At 39.7% G+C, this 18,322-nt stretch overlaps 1 protein-coding gene across 11 annotated transcripts in view; it reads left to right on the top strand.

Annotated features, from left to right (window-relative positions):
* Positions 1-1,261: 1,261 nt before the first annotated feature.
* The window catches only part of CR1 (complement C3b/C4b receptor 1 (Knops blood group)), a 203,735-nt gene continuing 186,674 nt past the window's right edge, over positions 1,262-18,322 (top strand). For 8 of the 11 annotated variants that reach the window (XM_054521512.2, XM_054521478.2, XM_054521558.2 and 5 more), the window contains exons 1-4: positions 1,628-1,763; positions 11,236-11,415; positions 12,048-12,147; positions 16,975-17,060. In XM_054521512.2, coding sequence (XP_054377487.1) covers positions 1,628-1,763; positions 11,236-11,415; positions 12,048-12,147; positions 16,975-17,060 — 502 coding nt within the window. Of the gene's footprint in view, positions 1,413-1,438; positions 1,764-1,812; positions 1,964-11,235; positions 11,416-12,047; positions 12,148-16,974; positions 17,061-18,322 lie in introns of those variants that run through there. The other 3 variants (XM_054521535.2, XM_024232557.3, XM_054521519.2) reach the window with 3 other exon arrangements.

Raw genomic sequence — 18,322 nt, 5'->3', positions numbered from 1 at the left:
TTTTGGGAGAAAGCCTAATGGAAACCAATGCGCACAGAAAGACAAATCCTGTATGTTATCAGTCATGTGTGGACTCTAGAAAAGCTCATCTCATAGAAGAAGAGGGTAGAATACTGGTTACCAGAGGCTGCGGAAGGGAGAGACAATGGGAGATGGAGAGAGATTGTTTAAAGGGCACAGGATCACAGATAGATAGGAGGAATACATTCATCCTTGAATACTTAACCCTGTGCCCTAAATCTGTCACTCTTACATCCATATTTCTTACTTCAATAAGTAGCACCACCATTCATTTCTAATCCTGGGGCTCTTTTTTTTTTTTTTTCTGAATCATGTCTCCTTTTAATAGTTAAGGAAAACAAGTTTAACATAAAATTAGCAACAACAACAACAAAATCAAGGTTTAAACTCAAAATTATTTTAAGAGAAAAACCCAGGATAAGTAGCAAAATAGTATACCTACAGACAGGCAATACATGTCAGAAGGACAGGCCACCCCCAATAAAAAAGATAAAATATAATTTTTTCTACCTTTTTAAAACTTATTTATTTATTTATTTATTTATTTGTTTATTTCTTTTTTTTCCTTTATTTTTCTTATTATACTTTAAGTTTTAGGGTACATGTGCACAACGTGCAGGTTTGTTACATATGTATACATGTGCCATGTTGGTGTGCTGCACCCATTAACTCGTCGTTTACATTAGGTATATCTCCTAATGCTATCCCTCCCCCCTCCCCCCACCCCACAACAGGCCCCGGTGTGTGGGTGTGTGATGTTCCCCTTCCTGTGTCCATGCGTTCTCATTGTGGAAGCTGGAAACCATCATTCTCAGCAAACTATCGCAAGGGGGCTAACTCTTGATTGCTTTCTTCTCACCACCAACCTTAAGAAAGGAAGTAACCAAAATCCAATACGTGAGCAACTGTTCATTCCATCTCCAATATCTATTAATTGTCCACTTTATCCACCCAGTCAGGGCCGCCATCAAACCTCACTTGGATGTCGGCAAAAGCTCCCTGACTGGTCTTCCCAGTCCATTATTGCCCTATTCTAATCTACCTTCCATACTATACACAGATTTACATTTTTTAAATGTGTATCTAATTGTCCCTCCCTTTTAAAAAATCTTACAATGGCATGACGTCTCAATTCAGGGTAAGGAAATTGTTTCTTCACATTCCCTGTACACTGCACACATCGCCTGCAATTGCCCGTCAACACAGAGAGGAGGCATTTAATTAGCTGACCTTCCCACACACACTCTTGCAAAGAGGAAAAGTTAAGCAGGGTGTTTGGAGGCGAGCTGCCATCATCCACCGCCTTTGTCTGGAAGCTCAGGGCCTCACACGCGGGATCCATCGGAAGCCCAAGCATTGTCAAACTCTGCTGCTGCACCTGGGTCAGCAAGGTGGGCTCTGCCAGCGAAACTCGTTAGAAACAATGCAAATGGGGAGTAAACATGGCCTCGCCCATGAAGGGGAAGCTGTGGTTAAAAGCATTTTGTCCCGGAACCCCGCAGCCCTCCCCAAACTCTGGGCGCGGAGCACAATGATTGGTCACTCCTATTTTCGCTGAGCTTTTCCTCTTATTTCAGTTTTCTTTGAGATCAAATCTGGTTTGTAGATGTGCTTGGGGAGAATGGGGGCCTCTTCTTCAAGAAGCCCGGAGCCTGTCGGGCCGCCGGCGCCCGGTCTCCCCTTCTGCTGCGGAGTATCCCTGCTGGCGGTTGCGGTGCTGCTCGCGCTGCCGGTGGCCTGGGGTGAGACGCGGGCGGGCGTGGGGAGGCTCTCGGGCGGACGAGGAACCCGGGGCCCCGCAGAGAACTCGCGTGCCGCGCTGGGCTGTGCTGCTCTGCGCGCCCGGGTCCGAAGGCAGCGCGATAGGTGGGCTGAGAGCGCGACCCGGCAGGGCGGCGGGTGTAGGATCCTTCTGCTCACTGGAGACCTTCGCTGCTTCTGGGTAAGCGTGGAGTTCCCAAGTGCAGGGGCTTAAGTCGTGACCAGCGGCGAGGAAGGCGCAGATGCTGAGCGGGTGCCACACGAAATTCCTTGCCTTTGTGTATTCACAGTGTAGGCTGGCTATAGCCAAGACGTGGCGTTGATCCTAGCGAAACGGGACTTGGGGATCCGACAAACCTGAGTTCTGGTCCTAGAAACTTAACTGTGAGGCAAGTTAGCACACCTAAGTCTGTTTGCTCTTCTGTAAAATGGGGACACTGGTATCTCTGCATTGTGGAGTTGCTGCCTCAGTGGCATAAAGCCTGTCGAGTGTCTAACACAGGGCTATGTGTCCCCGAGTTCATTTCTATCCCCCAAACATTACCTCTGCACTTTGCTCCCAATGGTGTTTAGACAAGCAGTCCTAGGGATGCAGGTATTACCTGACAACTGCCCCGCATGGAATTGTCCTCGTCCCCCACACCAAGCCACCACCGCCATCATCATCATGCACTTAATTGACAGCATACTTTAAGAAGATGCATGCCAGGCACTTGGGGATTAGAAGAGCAAGGGAAGCCCCAGAACATGCAATGTAACCGCTGCAGGTAGAAGGGACAGTAGATATGTTTACAGTTCGCATTTTAGCGATGTGTTTAGTACAAAATAACGCCTATTATAATTATTACGGAAATTTTGAGGCCACATCTCTTCCTTTTTCTTAACTTCAAATAGGTAAACATCTTCAGTTAGAACCCTTCTATTATTATTTTTCGGCTCCCCAGAAGTCTTCTTGGTTGCCTAGACTCACTGGCAACATCTCATTTGAAGTGACAGTCTTGGTTGTTTTTGTCCAGCCTATTCCTGACAACTCCGGGTTCGCCCTTCTTTGCCACTACATTCATTATTTGAGTGTTCCTTCTTCTCTAAAAGAGTGAATAAAATAAAGTAGAACCAAGTCCCGCAAGAGTTGTTTTTAGTATTTGATCTCCTTAAGCACCGGAAAGTAACCTGTCAGGTGCAGAGATGTGATAAAACGTACAATTTTATTTTTAGGAGAGAAGCATGCCCAGTAAGTTAAGCAATCTGTTGTCAGTGCTTAGGAATTTGTGTCATCTTTGGGAGTACTGGCCCTCTTCTTACTAGAATGTTGTTTTAGTTAGCGTATGTTAAGTTACTGTTATAAACAATCCCAGACACTATTAATTGCAAAAAAAAATTTACTGAGGTTATCACAATAACCTCCAAATGTGAAACAGCCTAAACTAAACTACCTAGAAATTTTGTTGCTGACATAATTTAAATTTTAAAATGCTGATGGATGCTTCCAGTGTGCATGGTCCTTTGGAATTTTAAAGAAGTATAAGAGCTATGCACCCAGGGTGTATGCATATAGAAGCAGGTGGTGGAGTTTTATGAAATCTACTTATTAGGAAGCCAGCGTTCTGCTTTTTCCAGCCTCTGCTACTTATCAGCTGGTGTCTTGGACCCAGTAAGTTAAGTCACATCACTGACGTTCAGTGTCCACATGTATAAAATGAGCATAACTGACATCCTGATCTCTGAGAGAGATGTTTTGAAAATCAGATGGTGTAATGCATGTGACAGTGTTTTGTAATCTGAAAACCCCCATGCATGTCTGAAAAACCATGACTAAGAAGTGTGCAAGACTGCAGGATCACTGAAAAGGGAGAAACCTCAACTCCTATGATCAGGAAAGGATGAGTGAAAGGTATATGGCTTTACTAGCACTTAAGGAGTGAATCTATAAACAGATTGCATAGGGCAAAAAATAACAGAGGAACTAGGATTGTTTTGTTATTATGAGTTACTCACAGTACGTGTAAAGTGGTATAGTGCTATTTGAAAGAGGACTTAGATTAGCTGCAAATAGATATTGCAAATGTAGGACAACCACTGAAAAATGTGAAAAAAAGAACTATAATTTATATGTTAATAAGGAAGAGAGAATTGCATCATATAAAATGCTCAGTTAAAACAATAAAGAGGGCCGGGGACGGTGGCTCATGCCCATAATCCCAGGACTTTGGGAGGCTGAGGTGGGCGGATCACCTGAGGTCAGGAGTTCAAGACCAGCTTGGCCAACATAGTGAAACCCTGTCTCTACAAAAATACAAAAATTACCAGGGCATGATGGTGGGTGCCTATAGTCCCAGCTACTCGGGAGGCTGAGGCATGAGAATCGCTTGAATCTGGGAGGCAGAGGTTGCAGTGAGCCGAGATCGTGCCATTGCACTCCAGCCTGGGTGACAGAGCACAACTCCAAATCAAAAAAAAAAAAAAAAAAGAAACAAACAAACAAACAAAACAAAAAACAATAAAGGGCAGGAAAAGAATGGAAGACAAAAAGTAGAAACAGAGAATAAGAGAACAAAAGCAACAAATAGAAGCCAGTAACAAAACTAAAGCAACTATATCAACAATCATTTTGAGTGTCAATGATCTAAATGCACCATTTGAAACAGATCATCAGAGTGGATCAAGAAACAAGACCCAACTATATACTGTGTACAACAAGACTGTTTTAAATATAGACAATATATATTAAAAGTAAATGGATAAAGATATACCATGCTAATGCTAGTCACAGAAACCAAGAATAGCTGTATTAATTTCAAACACAGCAGACTTCAGACCAAGAAAAATTATTAGGGATAAAGAGGGGCATCATATAATGATAAAGGGGCCAATTATCCAAGAAGACATAACAATATCCCATATGTATGCACCTGATGGAGAGACAAAATATGTGAGGCAAAACCCATAGAACTGCAAGGAGAAATAGATGGATTTACTATCATAGTTGGAGACTTCTATGATATCCTTCTGATATCAGAAAAGGTGCTGAAGTCTCCTTATCAGAAATGGGCAGATTCAGCAAGCAGAAAATCCATAAGGACATACTTGAATTCAACAGCACCATCAATTCACTTGGGTATAATTGACATATATAGATGACTTCATCCACAACAGCAGAACACATATTCTCCCGCTCACATTCATGGGGATAGACCACATTCTGAGCCATAAAATAGTACACGAATTAAGTGTTACCAGACAGTGTTTAATATAGGGTGGACTCTGGCGCCCTCACGTGGTCCTCATATAGGATCTGGTTTGGTTATCCCTGCTAGGTAAATGTGCAAGATAGAAGGGAAGTTCCAGTTTGCTTTCTGTGCTTTGTGATGTATTTTGGTTTACATATGCTCATATGAGTGGATGTGTGATTTATATTATCTATTTTAATCTAAAATAACCTTCACATTTGGACAGGTAACATCAAAAGTGTCCTACACAGAAATACTGGGTGAAGATCCCGGTAATAAAACCAACTCCAGAAAACAAGAAAATGGCAGAGTTGACAATCCCTCTCACCCTCCCCACAAAGACACATGTATACACATTTTTTGTCAGAGGCATTAAGTGGAAGAAATGCTGTCAGTCTAATCACAACTGATCACAACTTGATGAAACCAAAAAACCTAGAAAGTATCATGAAGACTGTCAAAATAAGTTTTACATTCACTATTGTGAACAGAGAGACTCAATGTGACTGTTTTTTGTCCTGTTAGACATTAGCTAATGATTGTGCTAAGTCATGATGATTAACAAAGCATTTAAAATATTTATTTTATCTGTATTACATTTCAAAAATTTATATTGAGGCATATAATTTATGTTTGTATGCATATATAATTTATAAATTTATATATTTGAAAGGGCATGCTCTTTTTTTAAACCGATAGAGGTGCCTAAGCAAAGCAAGTGCAAGTCTATTCCTTAAAGGATAAGTATGCAGAATGGAAAGCAGAGTGTTCTTTGGGTTGACAGCTCATATTGCAACAGACATGAAAGTGATGATGTGTTAATTGTGAGTATAGCACAGAATAAATCAACTTGCTTTGAATGGAACATCTGAACCAGGAGAATGTGAAAGTGGGCTGAGTCATACAAGACAAAACCCGAAATGAGATAACAATATATACCCACTAGAATGGCTAAAATGAAAAATATTGACCAAGCCAAGTGTTGGCGATAAGGTGGAGTAACTGCAATTATAATATACTGCTATTTGGCAGGTAAAATTATAACATTAACTTTAGAAAATAGTTCAACAGATTCTTAAAACCTTAGACACACACTCAACATTTTACTCTTAGGTTTTTACCCAAGAGACATGAAATCATATGTCCACACAAAGACTTGTACATGAATTTTCATAGCAGTTTTGTTTGTAATAGCCAACAAGTGGAAACAATCCAAATGTCCCTCAACAAGTGAATGGATAAACTAAATTAAGGTATATTTATGCAATTGAATATTACCCAGTAACTAAAGGAAACAATTTGTATACGTGCAGCAACCTAGATGGATCTCTAATTATGCTGTGTGAAGGCTAAACCATAAAAAAAACACCTGAGTGATTTCCTTTATACAGTAGGATATAAACGAAGTGATTCAGGTTATATGAAATTTTAGAAAGTCAAGTCAATCTGTAGTAAGAGAAAACCACCTGAGTGGTTTCCTTTATATGATAGGATATAAACGAAGTGATTCGGGTTATATGAAATTTTAGAAGGTCAAATCAATCTGTAGTAAGAGGAAACACATTGAAGGTTGCCTAGAGAAGGAAGTGGATGTTTGGATGGATCACAGAAGGACATGAGGGAACTCTGTGTCGGTGGGATGTATGATGGAAATGTTTATTGTCTTCATTTTGGTGATGGTTTCTCAATGCATACATATAAGTAATTGAATTGTACACTTTAAATACTCATCAATCATTGAATGTAATATATCTTGATAAAGCTATACAAACTTTTTTAAATTATGATAGGTCTTCAGTTTATGGATTTCATATTAATATATTTATCATAGGAACTAGCCACAATTGAGGGATTGGTAATAAAGGAGGGAAAGGAAACTACATCAAGCTTTCTTTGTTAAAGGCTCATATATTGCTTTTTTGAGCTATTATACAACTTTGCTTTTTATAATTACCTATACTAGTCATATACTACTATGCAGGTAAGAATATTATGTAATTAAGGGGAAGGAACTTCTTTCCAAGAATGGTTCATTCAATTTGCTTTGTTACTTTAGGTCTCGTTCTATCCTCTCATTGCAAGCTTTACTGTGACATTTACCCTCTCTCAATACAGCTTTTGGTGCTAGGCACTTCACATGGAATCTCTTCCTTTGTCCAGCATCAATGGATAAGACAAATATCAAAATTGTATTTCATCCCACATATCAACTAGAGGAAAGGTGAATGCATAACACTGAAAATAACAGGAACTTTTATTCAGTGGTTTTTTTTTTTTACAGTGGTTCTCAAAGTGCTGTTATCTATCAAAATCAGCTGTGAAAATTTTTAAAAATATAGACTCCTGGGCTCTAACTTAGACCCACTAAATCAGAGATTTCTAGGACATAGCTTGGATTCTTGATTTTTTTTAAGTTTTATAAGTAATTCTTCATTTGTTGTTCATTGCAACAAATATGCACTGAGTGCTTATAATTGAGTGTTAAGCACAAGGACTAAGTATTAATTTAGAGGTACAAAAAACACATCATCTCTTGCCTTTAAATTATGCATATCTAATATCTATTGAGAGAAATAGATACTTCTAAAAGCACACAAAGATAAAAAGCACAAATTGTAATAACAAGCAATTACTGATATGAAAGGAAAAGCAAAGGGTCTGACTAGAAATTATTATAGGGTGGGATAGAGGGAAGTAGTTTGGATTCCAAATCCCTAAGAGGGTAAGGGAAGGCTTCAGATGAGATTGGGTGTGTTCAGGGTGGTATGGCCATAGGCAGGCCAGGGAAGGCTTCTATAAGAAAGTGACATTTTAGCAGACGCCTGGAGGAAGAATTGAAGTCAGAGCGAAGATAAAAGTGTGTCACACAGAAGGAATGTCATAGACAGGGGAAAAATGGGTGTCTTTGGGAAACTGAAAAAGGGGAAAGGGCCACACCTTGGTGAGAGGACCAAGTGGCACGAGATGAAGCAGGAAACATAGACAAGGGCTTCCTTGCTTAACAACTGCTGGCTTAATAAAGCAAATGTGTGATGACGAATACAGGCTGTCTGGGAAAAATAAGTAAGAAATATGGCACAGAGTTAGGCTTCTAATTCTGACTAAAGCCATTGACAACAGGGAAAAGGCAACCTTAGGAATTCTCCTCTCTGTTCGGGGTCCCGTGGGCACTATGATGGAGCTCATGAGATGCAGACGAGAAGTCCCAGGCTGAATCAGGGGCACATTCACTCAGGAGAGCTGAGGTCACCAGTCACTGAGGTCATCCAGTGCATTCCCGATAACATAGGCTCATTCCAAACTAGCTCTGCAAAGGAGAGGAAAATGAACTCTTGGAAGCAAAGCAAGCACTCCCACTTTAGCGGAATAATCGAATTTAACTCTTAGAAGTCCCCTCACCCTTATCTAAGGGTAACAATCATAAGTATAATTTATGAAGTGCCTTCTGTATATGTGACAGCATATACTACTTTTAATTCTCCCTGCAAACCTGGTAGGAAAATTTTATTCCCTTTATGAAGATGAAACTGAGGCTCAGAAAGATTAAGCGGTTTGCCTAAGACCTCATAGCCATTAAGTAGAAGACATTGGGTTCAAGTTTCAATCTATGAACCCAACATTTTTAACACTATATACCATTCTCTTTTTGTATTAATTTCCTATTGCTGCTGTACCAAATTTCCACAAACTTAGTGGCTTAAGACAACAGAAATGTGTTCTCTTCCAGTTCTGGAGGCCATCATCTAAAATAGATCCATAGGGCTGTGTTCCTTGTGGAGGCTCCAGGGGAGCAGGGGTTTTCTTGCTCTTTCCAGCTTCCAGGGGCTGCTTCCATCCTTTGGCTCATGGCCTCCTTCCTCTACCTTCCAAACCAGCACCATAGTGTCTTTGAATATCCTTCTTCTGTCTCCTTTCACCCTCTTGCCTCCCTTTTATAAGGACACTTGTGATCACATTTAAGGCCCACCTAGATAACCAAGGGTAATCTGCCCATCTCAAGATTCTTAATCACATCTGCAAAGCCCTTTTACCATTACAGGTAACATTCACAGGCTTTAGGGATCAGAACATGGATATCTTTGAGAGGTCCTTACTTAGCCTACCACACCTTTCCATATAGATTCTCAAAATTTTAGCTGAGCCTAATAAGGGAGTTCATTACAATTAGGGTCCGGTTTAGTAGCAAGTGCTTCCTTTAAGTGAAAAGGTGAAAGTTGTCCACTTAATAAGGAAAGAAAAACATTGTATGTTGAAGTTGCTAAGACCTAAGGTAAGAAGGAATCTTCTATTGATGAAATTGTGAAGAAGGAAAAATAAATTTGTGCTAGTTTTGCAGTCACACTTCAAACTGCAAAAGTTACAACCACAGTACATGCTAAGTGCTTAGCTAAGAGGGGAAAGGTATTAAGTTTGTGGGTGGAAGAGGTGAACAGAAATGTGTCCCAATTGACAGCTATCAGGTTTTGTACTATCTGAGATTTCGGGTATCGGCTAATGTCTTGGAACATGTCCCCCACAGATAAGTGGGTGACTACTGTATATTCAAAATAAGCATTTATATACTGGGGAGTAAATCTCCCATCTTATTTGTGTTTTATTTGTCCCACAAATAAAGTAAACAAAGTAGAATTTTAGGCAAGATTCATTTCTAGAGACAGAGATATTTTATTATAATAAAGAAGGTTGCTCTACCATAAAGTATAGCAATTTAAAATTTTATAATCCTAATAACCTCAAAATATATAAAATAAAGGATGGACAACATTATAAAAAGAAATAGACAAATGTACAATAAATAAAATATTTTAACACAACTCATTTAGTATCTAGTAAAACAAGTAGTCCCCCCAAAATCAGTAAGTATCTAGAAGATTTGAATAAATATTAACAGATTGGATTCACTGACTGATCTTGTTACAAGAAAGAATTATACATGATGGTGGGAGAGAGGAAGCCACAGCACAGGCACTTACTGATTAACTAAATTTTGAAGCTGTGAAATGCAGCTTATCCTTTAGTGAGACATGATATAAATAGCTTAGTTGCCTTCAAACTGGCAGAGACTTTTTGAATGGATGGATGCTGATTTTTTAAAAAGGAGCCCATTTCTGAGGCATCTTTTAAAGCAGGGGTCCTCAACCCCTGGGCCATGGACTGATACTGTCCAGTGGCCTGTTAGGAACTGGGCAGAACAGTAGGAGGTGAGCAGCCAAGCATTACTGCTTGAGTTCCACCTCCTGTCAGATCAGTGGCAGCATTAGATTCTCATAGGAGCAGAAACCCTATTGTGAACTGTGCATATGAGGGATCTAGGTTGCATGCTCCCTATGAGAATCTAATGACTGATGATCTGAGTGGAACAGTTCCATCTCAAAATCATTCCCCTGCACCTTCTATTCATGGAAAAATTGTCTTCCACAAAAGCAGTCCCAGGTGCTAAAAAGGTTGGGGACCACTGTTGTAAAGAAATAAGTCCCTTTGCTATTATTGTTATTAAGATGGAATCTTGCTCTGTCACCCAGGCTGGAGTGCAGTGGCACAATCTTGGCTCACTGCAACTTCTGCCTCCTGGGTTCAAGCAATTCTCCTGCCTCAGCCTCCCAAGAAGCTGCGCACAGGCATGTGTACAGGCAAGTGCAATCATGCTCTACTAACTTTTTGTATTTTGGGAGAGACAGGGTTTCACCATGTTGGCCAGCCTAGTCTCAAACTCCTGACCTCAAGTGATCCACCAACCTTGGCCTCTGAAAGTGCTGAAATTACAGGCATGAGCCACCACTCCTGCACCCCTTGGCTATTATTGAACTGTCCTTTTTCTTTTTTGATCACATCTATGAAGTATATTGGAGAGAAAGAGAAGGTAGAATGGCAATTTCAACAGGATCATGGTGGCTCACTCTTGTAATCCCAACACTTTGGGATGCCAAAGTGGGTGGATGACCTGAGGTCAGGAGTCGAGACCAGCCTGGCCAACATGGTAAAACCCTGTCTCTACTAAAAATATGAAAATTATCCAGGTGTGGTGGTGGGCACCTGTAATCCCAGCTACTCAGGAAGCTGAGGTAGGGACAATTGCTTGAACCCAAGAGGCGGAAGTTGCAGTGAGCCCAGATAGCGCCACTGCACTCCAGCCTGGGTGACGGAGCCAGTCTCCGTCTCAAAAAAGAAAAAACAAGTATGATAATTTCTCCATTAACTTTGATGCTGCTGTGGTCTTGATCTCCAGGTCAATGCAATGCCCCAGAATGGCTTCCATTTGCCAGGCCTACCAACCTAACTGATGAGTTTGAGTTTCCCATTGGGACATATCTGAACTATGAATGCCGCCCTGGTTATTACGGAAGACCGTTTTCTATCATCTGCCTAAAAAACTCAACTTGGACAAGTGCTAAGGACAAGTGCAGACGTAAGTAACTCTGGAGTGGGAACCCCTCTGTTAGTCAAACATCTGTAAGATCTGATTCAATTTGTTCAAATTTTGTAACTGAGTTGCATATGACAATTAGTTTGCTAAGGTGCAATACATATGAGAATTATTCTTGTAGATCATACCTTGTTACTGCTTTCAGTTCCTGGCACCTTCATTACAAGTTTATTTCATGAGAAACAGTCATTGCAGGACATGATTGAGGGAAAATCCCCATTCACTGGGGGTCTCCCATTTTCATGACTAAAATTAAGTAATGAATGACTTGGGACAAGAAAGAGAAGTGGATTAAATAACTAAAAGATGTGACAATCTTGGGCTTTGAGATCTTTGGATTATACCAGTTGAATTGAATTACAGATAATAACAAAGTTTACATTTTTCTGGGAGGCATAACATGGGGATGAAACAGATCTGAAAGGGAAGTTTTTTTTGAAAGGGAGCTGATCCTGAGGCAGTCTGGTGAGTTTCCTCAAGGTAGCAAAATCTGTGGAACCATCAGAACTGCATGTGTTCCTCAGTAAGCTACAGGCCGGTTGAGACCTTATGTACTAAAAAAAAAAAAATCAGTTTACTCTACTTGGCTCCAAATTTCTGTTTCTTTCCTGTAGCTAAATCCTGTCGTAACCCTCCAGATCCTGTGAATGGCATGGTGCATGTGATCAAAGACATCCAGTTCGGATCCCAAATTAAATATTCTTGTACTAAAGGGTGAGTTGGCATCTCTTGAAACAACATCTCTTGGTTCAAGAGTTCTAACACAGCCATACTACCTTCTAGTCACATCTCAGAAAGCACAGCTAAACTATTATCGTGTGCTCTTTAAAGGCTTCAACACAGGTGTTTAGCTCCTGACTGAAATGAGCAAAGGCATGACAAGATCTGGGGAAAATCATCTGTATCCTTGCTGGAAACCAAGGCAGAGCATATATGAAAAGTGTGGCATTCATTGGGTGGGAAGGAAGAAAATGGGGGAAGAGTATAGTCAAAGCACAGAAACAGCCTTAACCCAGAGTAGACATTGCTGGAAGAAAGGGAAGGCCATTGAGTAACTGTGTGAGAGAAATCTTAATGGTCATAGCACAAGTAGTTTGCTAGGGCTGCTGTAACAGAGTACTCCAAAATAGGTGGCTTAATACAATGAAGTTTGTAGAGTTCTGTTCCGGAGACTGAAAGTGCAAAATCAAGGTGTTGGCAGAGCCATGCTCCCTCTAAAACCTGTAAGGATGGATCCTTCCCTTCTTTGCTTCTTCCAGCTTCTGGAGCCCCAGGCCTTCCTTGGTGTGTGGCAGCAGAATTCCAGTTTCTGTCTCTGTCCTCACATGGCCGTCTTCCCTCTGGGTCTGTGTCCTCACATGCTGTTTTCCTGTCTGAGTGTGGCTGTGTCGAAAGTGCTCTCTTTTAATAAGGACACCAGTCATATGGGATTAGCGCCCACACTAATGACCTCATCTTAACTGGATTGCCTCTCCAAAGACCATATTTCCAAATAAGATCACATTAATAAGCACTGGGGATTAAGACATCAATATATTTCAGGGTAAGGGGGACACAATTCTCATTCATTGCTGGTAGGAATGCAAAATGGTACCATGACTTGGAAAGATAATTTGGCAGTTTTTTATAAAACTAAACATACTCTTACCATGTTATCCAGCAGTTATGCTTCTTGGTATTTATCCAAAGGAATTGAAAACTCATGTTCACACCAAAAAAAAAAAAAAATCTGCACACAGATGTTTATAACAGCTTTATTCATAATTGCCAAAACTTGGAGGCAATCAAGCTGTCCTTTAGCAAGGGAATGGATAAACTGTGGTACATCCATACAACAGAATATTATTCAATACCAAAAAGAAATGAGCTATCAAGCCATGAAGAGACATAGAGGAACCTTAAATAGTGAACCTTTTTCACTATCACTAAGTGAAAGAAGCCAATCTGAAAAGGCTACATAACATATGATTCCAACTATATGCCATTCTGGAAAAGGCAAAACTATGGAGACAGTGAAAAGATTAGTGGTTGTCAGGGGTTAGGGAAGAAGGGGATGAATAGGCAGAGCACAGAGGATTTTGAGGGTAGTGAAAGTACTCTGTATGATGCCATAACAGTAGGTATATGTCATAATAAATTTATCCTAAGTCATATAGTGTACAATACCAAGAGTGGACCCTAAGATAAACTATGGACTTGGGGTGACCATGATGTGTCAGTGTAGGTTCATCAATTGTCAAATATGTACCACCCTGGTGAAAGATGTTTATAATAGGGGAGGCTATCCATGTATAGGGGCAGGGAGTACATAGGAAATCTCTGTATCTTCTGTTCATTATTGCTGTGAACCAAAAACAGTGCTAAAACACAAAGTCTATTCTTAAAAACTGCATAGACACGAATACACGGGCATATGTGCATAAACAGTCACGCACACAAATAAGTGCAGGTAAAACTGGAAATTTGAACAAAATTTGTGGATTATAACTGTATCAATACCTTAATGTTGATGTTGCACTATTGTTTTGCAAAATGTTATTATTAGGGGAAAATTGAGTAAAGTGTACCTGGGATCTCTCTGTACTTTTCCCTGAATGTGAATCTGATTATCTCAAAGCAAAAAGTTGTTTTTTTTTTTAAAGTTCCTACTAAATTTCCAAGGGGATGGGCTTCCCCTCAGATCACTACCCCTTTTCAGGGAGCAATAAAGTAATCTTCCTTGGAATGTAGCAATCTGTAACCAATCAAAATGCTGTAACTATGCATGGTCCTATATGGAAAATATAATCCTGCTAAAAATTTCTCTGTCTCTGCCTATATAAGTGATACCTTATGTCCTCCACTTTGGAGTGCTGACCCCATTCACTTGGAGTTGGTGTCTTCCAGGTGGCTACCCTTAAGCTTTGTGCTCAAATAAACTCTATCCTTAAATATATTTTCTGAATCTCATTATTTAAGGTTGAAAATGTGCTAACCTAAATAATTCACAGGATTTGTTTTTTATCCTCATTTTTTCCTAACCCATCCACCTGGTTCAAGGCACATAGATTAAGAAGGAAAATGGAAATGGGACTAATATCCCAGGCTTCACTGTCCCTCTTCGGGACCCTGGGGAGGTGACTCCCAAACATCTAGACATGTTTACCCACATCCTGTATGTGGTTTCTGGAAACAAAATGATCATGGCTTTTCCTGAACCATGGCTTAACTTTGTGAATCCACAACTCTGTCTTCCCCAGGAGATTCAGAAAGGTAGGGTAGGATATAAAAGCTTCAATCTGTTCAAATGGCTATGAGAGTCCCTGGTTCCCTTTACAATAAGTAGCATGGATTTTATCTCTCTGCCTTACTTCCTCACAAACATTCTGAATGAGAAGTGTTCAAACCATTATTTGTTTAATCACTTAATCTACTTTGGGACACAAGTTTAATAAATTAAAATATTCTTCTATCTGTTCCCCTTGATCAGTGAACATAAAGTTATCTTTTGACTCATATTTAAAATGTTCAGTATTACAACACTGAACGATAGTATGGAGGAAAAAAAATGCCAACTTAAGTTTGAACTTGCTTCACCATTCCTATCCCAACCCCCATGATTAGAAAATCAAAAAGAACACTTTGAGAAATAACCTCAGTGGGGTCAAAAGCCAGAGGAGCCTCCAGGATCCCTTGTTCCTAAGACAAACAGGCAGAAGGAGGTGCACATATAGGATTGCAGCCCTTCTTCACTTCATTTGTTCACATACTTCATGCTTGTGTTTATGTCTGTTGGCAGTGCAATCGAAAATGATTTCATTTTTGGTGGTATACTGGAAGGCATTAAAAAACAAAATGAGGCCGGGTGTGGTGGCTGTAATCCCAGCACTTTGGGAGGCTGAGGTGGGCGGATTAACTGAAGTCAGGAATTCAAGACCAGCCTGGTCAATGTGGTGAAGCCTGTTTCTACTAAAAATGCAAAAATCAGCCGAGTGTGGTGGCAGGCAACTGTAGTCCCAGCAGCTAAGGAGGCTGAGGCAGGAGAATCTCTTGAATCCGGAAGGTGGAGGTTGCAGTGAGCCGAGATTGCACCATTGCACTCCAGCCTTGGCGACAAGAGTGAAAATCCATCTCAAAAAAAAAGAACAACAACAACAGCAACAACAAAAAAACCCAAATGATATTGAAGTCATTAATAATTACATCATAATCACTAGTATAATGTAATAGTGCGTGAAGTATCTTCAAAAGCACCCACTGTTGTCTCACTATTTATTTGATCTCCATTTGTCACTCTTTTGTTGTTTGAATAAAGCTTTATGTTGCCAGGTTTTCTTACATGCTCATAAAGCAAAGTTCTCAGCTATACCAATAACCATGACTGTTATTTGACATTGCTTCATTCCTTCATGTATAGTACTATCAAGTTTGACCCTACCCTCACTATGACTAGTTTCACCCAACCATCTATCACAACAGAGAGTCTAAGGTGAAGTAAAATAAATGTCATAAATTATTCCAAATTTATGGCACACTGTGAACAGTTTGAGACATACTAATTGAGAATTGCTGACTTTAATAGTTTAAGTATAAAATGAGTGTTCAATTCTTTTTGATCAGCCTGGATTTCCTTTGGTTCTAGTTATGAATCCCCTTCCTTCCTTCCTTCCTCCCTTCCTTCCTCCCTTCCTTCCTTCCTTCCTTCCTCCCTCCCTCCCTGCCTTCCTCCCTCCCTTCCTTCCTTCCTTCCTCCCTCCCTCCCTTCCTTCCTCCCTCCCTTCCTTCCTTTCCTTCTTTCCTTTCTTTCTTTCCTTTTTTCTTTCTTTTTTTTTTGATACAAGGTCTTGCTTTGTTGCCCAGGCTGGAGTGCAGTGGCATGATCAGCACTCACTGCAGCCTCAACCTTCCTGACTCAAGCGATCTTCCTGCCTCAGCCTCCTGAGTAGCTAGGACTACAGGAATGTGCCACCACGCCTGGCTTTTTTATAAATTTTTTGTACAGACAGCATCTCACTGTATTGCCCAGGCTGGTCTCGAACTCCTGAGCTCAAGCAATCCTCTTGCCTCAGCCTCCCAAAGTGCTGGAATTACAGGGGTGAGCCACTGTGAATGGCCTACTTTGGCCTTCTTCGATGAATCTTATTGATAAAAGCCCATCCATGCATCCATGCATCCATACTTTTAAGGCAAAGAAATACATACAACAGGACTATATACACATATATACATGTATATATATGACAGCTTCCCTGCACTGAAGAAGTTTGTGCTATCTTTTAAAAAATGAAATTTATAGGAAAAACGACAATTCATCTTAGATTTGCATAAAAAAGTGTCATAAGGTAATAAGGAAGAGAAAGCTCATCCAATTGAGAAGGTAAGAAAAAGAAAGTCAAAAAGTCCCAAGAAGAATGTGAAACTTGGGAAAGTGATAGATAGTCCTTTGACAAGTGTAAAATGTCCCTCTGAATCCTATAAGAGTGTAATCTCTGGAAGTAGTAATTTAATTGGGTAGTTGACCTGTGTCTTTAGAATGTAACATTCCTTATTTCTTGCCTCTAGATACCGACTCATTGGTTCCTCATCTGCCACATGCATCATCTCAGGCGATACTGTCATTTGGGATAATGAAACACCTGTTTGTGACAGTGAGTTGAAATATCCCTTCCTATTTCTTTTACCAACACATTCTAATTTTTCTCTGGAATAATAAAAATCTTAACCGAATTCCTTCTGTTCAATCTGTCCTTCACACGGCTGAAGACAGCAGTAATGTTCTCGAATATTCCCATGGGGTTCCTGGCAACTCTTTCTTTAAGTTCTTCCTTATCCTGGGATGTGTCTTTTCTAATTATGGGAGTTTAAATACATAAAAGCTTTCAAACTTGATTTTACTTCAATAAACTTGAAATTATGTTGGTTCTACCACCTCCAGTATAATAATCATCCTGCTTGGCAAACCAGTAAAGATTTTTAAAATTGATACTCTTCAAGGTTAGCGAAGCTGTGGAAGAACCTGGACTCTCATGTACCACGAGATCAACACATCCTCTTGAAAGGCCCCATGCACTATAAACCTCAGAAGTGAGCACGTATTTTAACCTATTTCTTAGAATTTATACTTGGGAAATAATCACACACTTTTTAAAGCAGTTTGGTATAAACTTTGCATTGCAGCATTATTTATATTAGTTAAAATATTAGAGTAACCTACATTTTTTAAACTATGGTTTGGAAATAATCTACTAGTAGGAAAAAGATGTGTTCAAATGACCATTATAAGGAATTCCCTAAGAAACATAAAATAGCTATGCAGAATGAAAATAAGTATATCCATACACTGGCATGGTATTCAGCCATAAAAAATGAGAGCATAAAGAAGCACTTAATGACTAGAAAGAGATGTGTTTTATGTAGAAAAAGAATCAGATGAACGGCATATATGGCAAGATCTCACTTTATTAAAAAATAATACACCTATGTAGTGAGGGCCAGGCTGAGGCTGAGAGAAATGCAGTGTATAACATCTTTGTCTTACTCTTCTCTTTGGATAACTGGACTTCTTTACTTTTATTCTTGGTATTTAAAAATGTTGTTACTTTTACTAGAAAGTTTATGAACTTCAGAATCTAAGTTTACAAATGACATTGGTCACACATTTATTGCTGTTTATCCACTTTAAGAAACAGTTTTGCTATTTTGTAAAACAAATTGGGAAGCCTTCCATCTTATTTGAAATCTGTAATAAACATGGAATTGGAATAGGAATTTTCCTGGAAATATGAAAAAGATTAGTAAAATAGAGAAAACAAACAGCATAATAATACACCTATACCTATATCTATTTTTTATCTCTGTTTCTAGTTCTGTAAACTCTCTGTATCCAAATCCTGGTAAATGGCTGCAAGTC

The sequence above is a fragment of the Pongo abelii genome, chromosome 1, assembly GCF_028885655.2.
Source record: "Pongo abelii isolate AG06213 chromosome 1, NHGRI_mPonAbe1-v2.0_pri, whole genome shotgun sequence".
NCBI classification, from domain to species: Eukaryota; Metazoa; Chordata; class Mammalia; order Primates; family Hominidae; genus Pongo; species Pongo abelii.
Note: the sequence above shows the minus strand (reverse complement) of the source record. Positions and strands in the feature narration are given on the sequence as shown.